This window comes from Peromyscus eremicus, chromosome 14, assembly GCF_949786415.1.
Source record: "Peromyscus eremicus chromosome 14, PerEre_H2_v1, whole genome shotgun sequence".
NCBI classification, from domain to species: domain Eukaryota; kingdom Metazoa; phylum Chordata; class Mammalia; order Rodentia; family Cricetidae; genus Peromyscus; species Peromyscus eremicus.
The window spans coordinates 2,624,110-2,634,008 of NC_081430.1; the positions used below are offsets into that span (position 1 = coordinate 2,624,110).

General features: G+C 42.3%; 1 protein-coding gene across 1 annotated transcript; it reads left to right on the forward strand.

Annotated features, from left to right (window-relative positions):
- The first annotated feature begins 5,606 nt into the window (after positions 1–5,606).
- Positions 5,607–9,693, forward strand: Ccdc71l (coiled-coil domain containing 71 like). Its single transcript, XM_059279509.1, has one exon. It carries the CDS (start codon positions 5,883–5,885, stop codon positions 6,531–6,533), a length of 651 nt encoding a protein of 216 aa, XP_059135492.1. The 5' UTR covers positions 5,607–5,882; the 3' UTR covers positions 6,534–9,693.
- Positions 9,694–9,899: the final 206 nt, after the last annotated feature.

Below are 9,899 nucleotides of genomic sequence, written 5' to 3' on the forward strand. Positions count from 1 at the left end.
GGTCGTAGCAATCGCTCCCGGTGTGCCCATGTGCAGAGCAAGCTGTACAGGGTAGTCTCTGCTCCTGGTGGTGCCATGAAGAGGAATGAAGAAGTCCATGCCAATATGGCCAGGGTTGCAAGCAAAATGAGTCTCTGGCATGGCAAACCTATGACTAATGCTGGAATTCTCTCTCTCTCTTTTATCCTATGTTTAATTTTTTTTGACTGTACTCCATTATTTTCTTTTTCTCTTTTTCTCACTGTGTACACGAATTACATAAGTCTATTTTTACTTATGTTTTCCAGTTTATCTCTGTATACAGAATTCTCAGTGGTTGTTTCACACATAGTTCATTTTAGCCTGTGAATTTTTGGAAGACACAAACATTCCATCGACAATAGCCATCAGTCATAATTTAGAAAACTCAGGAGTCTTAGTATTTACACATATTTTTGTTGGCAGAATTATTTCATCCCAATGTGCCTTGGTATTGTTTCTATTTGGAAAATGGCCTTTAGCTACACTTTTTTTTTGGGGGGGGGATGGTTTTGAGGTTTTGGTTTGTTTGTTTTTGCTATTCTTTAGAGTCTGTTTACCGGCAACAAGCTGTCTCCCTTTGTGTGAGAATGTCCTCAACTCGCTTTCGTTTTTTAAAGGATGTTTTCACTGGATGAAAGAAATGCATGGAAAAGGGAGAAGATCAAGCTACTTGTCATGGCCTTCCACCCCTGGTTTCTATGGGGAAGATGCTGATTTTGGTTTTCCACTGAAGTCATCACTCTGTGTGCAAATGCACAGGCGTGTTTTGCTGGAGGTTGAGCAAGGTCTCCTCTCTCTCTCTCTCTCTCTCTCTCTCTCTCTCTCTCTCTCTCTCTCTCTCTCTCTCTCTCTCTCTCTCTCTCTCTCTCTCTCTCTCTCCTCTCTCTCCTCTCTCTGATTTTTCAAGACAGGGTTTCTCTTTGTATCCTTGGCTGTCCTGGAACTTGCTCTGCAGACCAGGCTGGCCTCCAACCCATAGATGTGCCTACCTCTGCCTCCTGAGTGCTGGGATTAAAGGCATATGCCACCACCACCTAGCTAAGGTATCATTTTTAATCAAGCTGATTTAAAGTGTTTTTTTTTTCTTGTTGTTTTTATTTTTAGAAATTCAACTCTGAAGTGATTCGATATGGAACTTTTTTACTTGACTTGTACTTGAGTCTCTATGGCTGTATCTTTACAAATTTCATTCATGTTCAGCTGCTGTTCCACCAGTTCTTCTCTCTGCTCAGTCTCCTCCTTCCAGATGTCAGTGACACAAATATTAGACCTCACAGTTCTCTAGACCCTGAGGCTTTGCTCAGTCTTATGTTCTGCCTTCTTTTTCTCTGTGGTTGTTGGATTACACCTACTGTTTTATCTCCAAGTTTGCCAGTTCTTTCCTGTCACCTCCATCCTAATGTGCCAACTGTTCAACTTTTATGTCTGTTGGATTTTCTATCCTAAAATTTCCATTTATATCTTTGTATCTATTTAGTGATATTTTCTATTTCCTTGCTATAGCTTTGTTTACTCACTTTTTTGAAGATGTTCATAGTTACTCATTTGCTATACTTTTATGACAGTGACTGCAACATCTTACTTGTATGATTCTAATGTCTTGTTGACACCTCCAGATTTTATTTTTTAATTCGGCTAGGATTGTCTGGTAAATGATTCCCAATTGAAACTTGTACATTTTAATATATTGCATTATTGACTCATGTCTTATTTAAAACTATTTCAGCCGGCTTTCTCTGATGTTTTTCCAACAAGGGGACAAAGCTGTCTCAGTACTGGCAGGAAACACTGTAGGTTTCTCATTCTGCTTCCAGGGACACTGAGGTGGTAGGAAGTGGTTTTTCATGAAGGGTGGATGGTGGTGGGAATTCTGGCTTCCCACTAGGGTCATGAGGGCTGGGGTACAAGTGTCTTGGTTTTGATTTTTTTTATTTTTATTTTATTGGTGTTTGGCCTATATGCATGTCTGTGTGAGGGTGTTGGATCCTGGAGTTATGGTTGTGATCTGCCATGTGGGTGCTAGGATGTGAACCCAGGTCCTCTGCAAGAGCAGTCAGTTCTCTTAACCACTGAGCCGTCTCTCCAGCCCCATGTCTTGGTTTTGGTCTCCACCTCTCTCCATTGACAGTGAGTAGAGATTCCTTTTCAATGGCCTAGTGAAAGTGAAAGTCCTGCTTCCTATTGAGACTTCTGTAATGCTGCTCCAGAAGAGGTGCATCACGATGGGTTGCAGAAAATGGATAGGAAAGGTGGGGTTCTTTTTTTTTTTTTTAAATAGCCTGGTAAGGGTAGAAGTTGTACTTTTTCAATCTGTGAGGGTTTTGTTTTTTCCTAGTTGAAAACTTTCCACTTTTCCAGGCTGGCCCTTCTCTGGTCCCATGGCTAGAGTGAGAAAGATTTTGTTGAGGGTTTTTATACTTGATCTGTGGGCATTTCTGAGCTGCTGCTCTCTGGTACCTATTTTCAGATGTGGAAAAAAAACCCTTCTTTGGGTTCTGACAGCCTGCGCTCTCTACCTTTCAGTCTTCTTGTGTTTATTTGATGTGATGCCTGGAGGTTTTAGTTGGAGTTTTCAGGAGCATACAGGAAAATACATAATTCCCATCTTCCTAGAAGAGGGAGTTCTATCTTTTTGGATAATATGGTCTTTATATATTATACATTAAGCAGTTTTGGAACACACTGGAGCTTTGAGATTGCCTTTGTAGAAAAATCTAGATTACTTTAAAATGAAAAGGTATTTTTCTCTTGATGTACCAATATCATTTATATTAATTCAATATCATTTAAATTAAAAATTAATAATAGTTCATTCGACTAAATATGTGTTTAGAGAAAAAATGGATGCAAAGAGGTAAAAAGCAGCATCCAAGAATTCTTAATTGTAAAGATATTTTTGATGCCAAGCCTATTTTATTCCAGAGGTGATATTTGTAATTGCGTACATACGTATTTTTTATTATTTTTGGCCACCACTCAAGAAGCGATTTTAAAGAAGTGAGATATCAAAGGTGAGGGTAGCTACAAAATACCTTTTTTCTCCAGTGGCTTTATTTTGTTTAGATTCATCTTAAACAACATAAATTATGAATGTAGAAAATAGATACACACACTTAGCTTACTCTTATCTGTCATTTGTTTGTCAGATAAAGGAAACACCATTCCTGAGAGGTAAAGAAATAAACTAAGGATTATAAACTGATTCACCAGTTATAAAAACTTAACTTGCCATCTTTCCATAAGTTGTATAGGGTCTTGGGAACTAGGATTATATTACCAGTATGTGTCAATTTTACTCACTTAAGAAGAATGGATATGGAGATATTTGTACAAAGACTATTTGAGTTAATCAAAAAGTAGAAGTCAAGGGTATAAGAAGGGAAATTAGAGAACAGAGACAATTTAAAAAATGTAAAATAATTTAAGCTATTTAACACAAAATTGGTTAAATTCTCTAACAAATAGCTTCAGCTAATTTCCCTGTATTGCCTCACAAAATTAACTCTTGGTTCATGAATAACTTATTAAAATCTTTCATCTCCTTACATTCTTTTACAGTTTTGCTGAAAAAATATTTTTAGTTGAATCAATTGCATGTTTTTGTAGATGGATAGTACATATTATATGGCAAGCCCTGTAGGATTTATAATTAACATAGTGGAGTAAGCATAGCAACATGTGACTCTTGTACTGTATCCTAACTTATCCTGTTCTCTCATTAGGAAGCCTCTCCCTCCAGTCTTCTCACTTACTGTGAGATTGTCTGTGTCCATCTACACAGAAATTGGTATTCTATTGGTATTCCAATAGAAATTATTCAAATTTCACATTATTATGTGTTCTCAGAATTACTATAAATACAGTGGTTGCAACATAATCCCTTTATGAGGAGCTAGGAAGCTGGTAATTGTCTATACTCTTGTTTCTGAGAGCAAAGTTAAGCTTTTCCAGGAAATTGATTCTCTCTTTATAAAGTTATCATTTTGGCACATGGTCATAGTTTTTACTTTTACCATAGCCTATTGTGTGGAGTATGTGCTTTGTTATAGAAAAGCAGGTTTCTTCTTTTTTTTTTTTTTTAGTTTTTATTGAAGCTAAACAAAATGTTAAGTGGTTCAAATACATTACCCAAGTCCACCACAGGGCAGATTAAAACTGCTCAGCTGTGGGTGAGAAGTATGAAAAGGGGTACAGCTATGTCCCTTGGTCACCCCACAGAAAATGCATAAAGCATTTCTATTGCATTAGAACATCACAATGTGAAAAACCACCAGTGAAATATAAATATTTCTAAATTAGGAACACAAAGACCTACAGCACCTGTCCTGCTATTAGCAAGCTATATTATTGAACCCCTGTGTTCTAAACTTCCTCATCTGTGACACAAGGAGACTGAACTAGGTGTCTCTTAGCTCAAATATTTAAATAAACTGTCAAGTGTAAGTAAATCACAAAAGTTCCGCACTGTATTCACTGTGTGCTGCAAAATAAGATGCTGACTGGAGAAAGTTCTAAGAACCAGGACATATTTTTAAAAATATTTTAAGGAAATCTTGTGGGCTGGAGTATAGCTCAGGAGTAGTGTGCTGTCTGAGGATGTGTGAGGCTCTGGGTTTGATCCCCAGCATGGGAAATAATGAAGTTTAAAGGACTTCAAAGAAAATTGCAATATACTTGTAAAATTATAATTATCTTGTTCTAAGCAATTTCAGTACTTCACTCCATTTCAAAAAGAGCTATTTTACACATTCATTCGGCATGTATTCAGTGCCTATTATGTGAATAGGCAGTGAGTTCAGCGTGGATAGAAAAACTGACAAAATGAATGTCCACCACTGTCCTCCCCAGCACAAAAGGTAATTCGTTCTTAAGGATGTATTCTTCCCAACCGACTCTCATTGATGATATGGAATACCACTTTAAGGACAGCAATGGTGCTGCAAATGGGCAACTTAAAACCAAGTGAAATATGAAACAGCACTCTGATAAAAGAATGTATTTAAAACAAGAATATTTTCTTTAAGCAGAATAACCTTTGTTGCCATTGCTCTTTGTCCAACTTGAGCAGACGGTTTAGTTTCATACAGAAGTCTTTGCTTTCCCAATGACCAGTATCTCCTAAACATGCCAAGATGGCTCCACTGCCCAGGAGGAAGCTGTCATAAATGCCTGAACGCTTACTGTTTTCTTGAGGAAGATGGGGTCAAGAGAGGCAAAGAGTACAAGGACGCCAAAGGGCTTAGAAGGCTCGCACAAAGCCCGAGTTTTAGACCCAAATCTCTTGGCTGTGATTCTACCAAGTCTTTGTTACTCAGACCGGTAGATTTCTCCAGCTCAACCCACAGCTGCACACCTACCCACTTCACCCCCAAACATGGAGCTCACACCCTCTTCCCACCCTAGACATGGCAACCCTGAGAGACCCACCCAATGGCTGACCGGCCTTCCTGGCCATCACCATCACCCACCACAGGCACCATTTTCCAGGAACTGGCCTCTCCCCCACAGGGCCCCGCCCCTCTTCCTGAGAGCGCCCAATGGGTGGAGCCGGGGCCGCGGTGGGCGGGGACTGGGGCGGGCCCATTTAAAGAAAGGCGGAGGGCGCAAGGAGGCTGCCGAGGAGAAGAAAGAGAAGCCGGGGGAGGGGGCGGGCGCCGTCCAATGACAAAGCCCCGGGGTGGGCGCCCGCCGCCGCCATCTTGAGCCGGGCGGCAGGACATCCAGCGCGTCCTCCGCCCCGAGGGGGAGGGGCGGCAAGGCGAGAAAAGTAGCGAGCGGCGCCGGGCGGGAGGCGCGGGCGGCGGCCAGCGCCGGGGAGCGGGGCGCGGGCGGGGACGGCGGGCGGCCCCGAGCGGCCTCCGATGAGACGCGGCGGGAAGAGGCGGCGGCGCCGGCCGCGGGCCGCCTGGGGCGGCGGCGACGGAGCGGAAGGAGGGGCCCGGCTGGAGGCGCTGGAGGAGAAGGTGGTGTACTCGCGGTCGCAACTGTCGCTGGCCGGCAGCACCGAGGCGCTGGGCGACGCCTTCAAGCTCTTCATGCCCAGCAGCACGGAGTTCATGAGCTCGGAAGCGGAGCTCTGGAGCTTCCTCTGCAGCCTCAAGCACCAGTTCTCCCCGCACATCCTGCGCAGCAAGGACGTCTACGGCTACTCGTCGTGCCGGGCGCTGGTGCCCGACCCCCCGGCGCCCGCCAGCCGGCCGGCCCGGCGCCCGCGCCCGCGCGCAGCGCCCAGGAGGAGGCGCCGTGGAGCTCGGGCCGCCGCGGGCACCCTCGAGCCGCGCCCCGCCGCCGGCGAGCCGGAGCCGCCCGTGTCCTGCTTTGGGGGCCGCACCCTGGAGGAGATCTGGAGGGCCGCCACCCCGACGCTGACCAGCTTCCCGACCATCCGCGTCGGCGACGACGTGTGGGGCGAGCGCAGCCTGGCGGTGGCGCGGCGCAGGGCGCGCCAAGTGCTGCGCGTGGACCTGGACCCGGTGGTGAGGCTGCGCCGCTTCCCGGTGCCCCGGGCGTGACGCGCGCCGCGGCGCCTCCTGCCGGCCGCCGCCCGAGCGAGCTTCTGCGCTGGAACGGACTAATGTCAGTCGAATGTTTACAGAACCGGCCCCCTTTGGTGCACTTTATGCGCGAACAAGGCCCCCCGGATGCGCTGCGGCGCCGCGGTCCGCCATCGGGACAGGCGCGGCCCCAGACGGGACAGCCGGACCCGCGGCAGAGGTCCCTTTGCTTCCCAACCCGGATGGAGACGTCTCCAGAACTGGAGGGATACCTGCGTTTTCTCCCTCCCGGACTCTACCTCACCGGTCTGGAAGTCCTCCGAAGACTTAAAAAAATTTTTTTTTTCTCCAAAGGAATTTGTTTTCGTGCTTACGTAATAAAGCCAGAATTTTACTTGCTCTTTATCCCCTTTCCTGTTTCTTGTTTTGACTGTCAGCCCCAGTTTCTGGACGGAAGATTGACTGTGTTTCGTGGTGTAGTGCTGGTGTAAGCTCAGGGTATTCTGAAGCCCACTCGTTTCCTAATTTTTACTGGATTCCAAAGCTTTGATCAAGGTTGTCTTTTAAGAGGTTCAAGTTTATGACTGTTAATGTGAGGATTTGTATGGCTTTGAGTTTCATGAGCTCAGTGATTACCAAGAGATGCAAAGTACAACTGTTTAAAAAGATGTTAAGGTGTTTATATATAAAGTTTTATATTGAAGTTTCATATTTATATTTACTGAGCTCCTAAAGAAAATGGTAGAATATTCTTTAAAAGTTTTGTTTAGGAAAAGTTGTTCTTTTTAATTGAATAAAATTGAAGTGTTTTGGAACCACATGGCTTGTGATAAAAAGTGAATCAATTTTGAAGAATATGTTGGCTACAAGAATAACTGGGATCCAGTTGGAGGTGATTCGGCCTCACGTCCTGGTCTAACATAAAATCCAGGACTGTTAATGGGAAGAGAATTAAGGTGGGAGTTGCTTAGGAGAGATCAGTGCATGTAGACATTGTGAATAAACAGGTAAACAGATACCCGTTAGAATTCCCGCAACTGTGAGTGATCTACAGGGGCAGGGGCACTTCTTGGTGCCACATAACTGGGGGAAGTTGTTTTGGGGAAAAATAGATCTCTTTATTTCTTTGTTGTTGGATAACAAGAAATGCCTAAACTAATACTATTGTCTTTTTGAAAATCATGACAATTGGTTGACTTTTTGTCTATGAAATTTCTTTTTCTCTTCTTTCCATTCATAATTGTGTTTGCAATTTTTGATAGCTAAAGGTCACAGGAATCAAACAATTGAGCCACACAGTACTGACCCTTCTTGTACACTTTTATAATAATAGCATGTACACCATATGGCCCAGTGTGGAGTTCTGGATTATCCAAGTGCCTTTGGTCATTGGTGGCAGCAAGACTTGGTGGTTTTTTAGCCAGTGGTGCCACAGCCAGCTTTTTCTGCAATACCTAAAGGGTCAAATAGTGTTTTTCTACCACTTTTATTTATAATTTAAGTGTTCTGCCATGGGACATCCACACTGGGCTGGGGTTTGTTAAGCCCTCAATGCTAAAGTTTATCCCTGCTTGGCAAGTTCTTAGAACAATGAGAACTGCAGTTGGACTCTTGTGTTCCTAGAATTCAATGGCATAGCTTTCTGAATTATCTATTAAGTTTAATAGTTCATGAAAGGAGTGTTTTGACTTTAGTGTTTTTGTTTTGTAAAATATATATATATATACATATATACATACATATATGACTTTATGCCAGTTTCCCACAAGCCTCAATCTTTTATTCACTGCTCAATGATAATGATAATACATTGTTATAAACACTGAGTACATAAAAAGTGTATAATTACCAGAGGGAGAGTATTGAGTTGTGTCATGGGAAGCTGAGACAGTCTTCGTTATTAGCTTCCATTGCCAAATGTATTTCAGATACATAGGATTTTCTTCCCAAAAGTATATTGTTAACTTTTATAGCTAACTAGCACCTGAAGAAAATGCATTTGTACCACTTCACTTGTATATAGTTTTATAACAAGAAATAAATCCAATGGCCATATTAGAATGTAATTTCAACATGGAATTTATCTGTATGCTTCCCAGAGGATTTTGAAACTAGATGTGGCTGAGAGGAGAATTTTTCTCAGCACACAATGGACATGTAACCAGTGACACCATGCCTTTATTTTCACTGAAGTTTTTGACATTTGTTTCTCTTATGCCTTGGTTCTTTAGTGCAGTTGACCTTATGCATAAATGTTTATTTGACTTATTGATCTGACTGATTAAAGTTCAGATCCAGTTGCCCATCCTGAGTTTGAAATAGTTAAAAAATACAACCTTTACTTTGCCAAATTTTCTGCAGCAAAACCTGTGTTGCAACTTTGAAAAATACAAAGACACATCTGATGTAACTGGGGAGTCTGTTGTAAGGAAGTGAGGGTATTTCCTGAGTACCTTTGGAGGGGCTGTGGAAGAAACTTGGCCCTGTGGCCTTTAAGGTGGAGCCTGGATTTTGACCTGGAAAAACTCTAGCTTGGTTTTTAAAGACGTCCCATTTGTTCTGCGCTCCCTCATCTCAGCTGGGAAGAAATGCATCACCTTGCTATGAGTTCCTACTTGCAGTGACTGGCACCTCAAGGTCACTTTGTCATTTACATCCTCCTCCCTGTAACCCAGCAACTTCCTTTTACTTGGCCAAGGGCAAGCTTCATTGTTGGTAGTGCGGAGTGCTGCTGTGGTGGTGCCTATTTATTTTGTCTGTCCCAGTACTCTGTGGACAAGTGTAACTTAAGCTGGTAGCTCATACCTGTTGATTTGCCATGTGTACATAATACTATTTTTCAAAAAACTTTATAAAAAAAACTTTAAAAATATTTGAACGCAAAAAAAAATCACAATTTTGAACTTAAAGGGTTTTTTTGTTGTTGTTTAAGGGTTGCTATGGCATTCTTTAAATCAGTGATTTTTTTAATGAACATACATACATAACATTTCCTTTATTGGTGTGTTCAGATATTTTTTGATAAACTGTTATGTCTTAAGTGCATTAGAAAGCAATTGTTTGTAATGGAACTGAAGTGTTTCCTTGAAACAGTTTAATGTGCATATGAATGAGATTTACAATTTGGTTGTGTGTTGCTTTTTAACTTATTAACTGTAAATAAATTTTAGAGCATATAGTGTCTGGCTTGTCTAATGATACTGAAAGTTTTTCAAAATGAGATTTTATGTTTACATGTGAATCAGAAAACATTTTAATTTAATTTTTTTTTTTTAAAGATTGATTTATTTATTATGTATACATCATGTATGCCTGCATGCCAGAAGAGGGCACCAGATCTCATTACAGAGAGTTGTGAGCCACCATGTGGTTGCTGGGAATTGA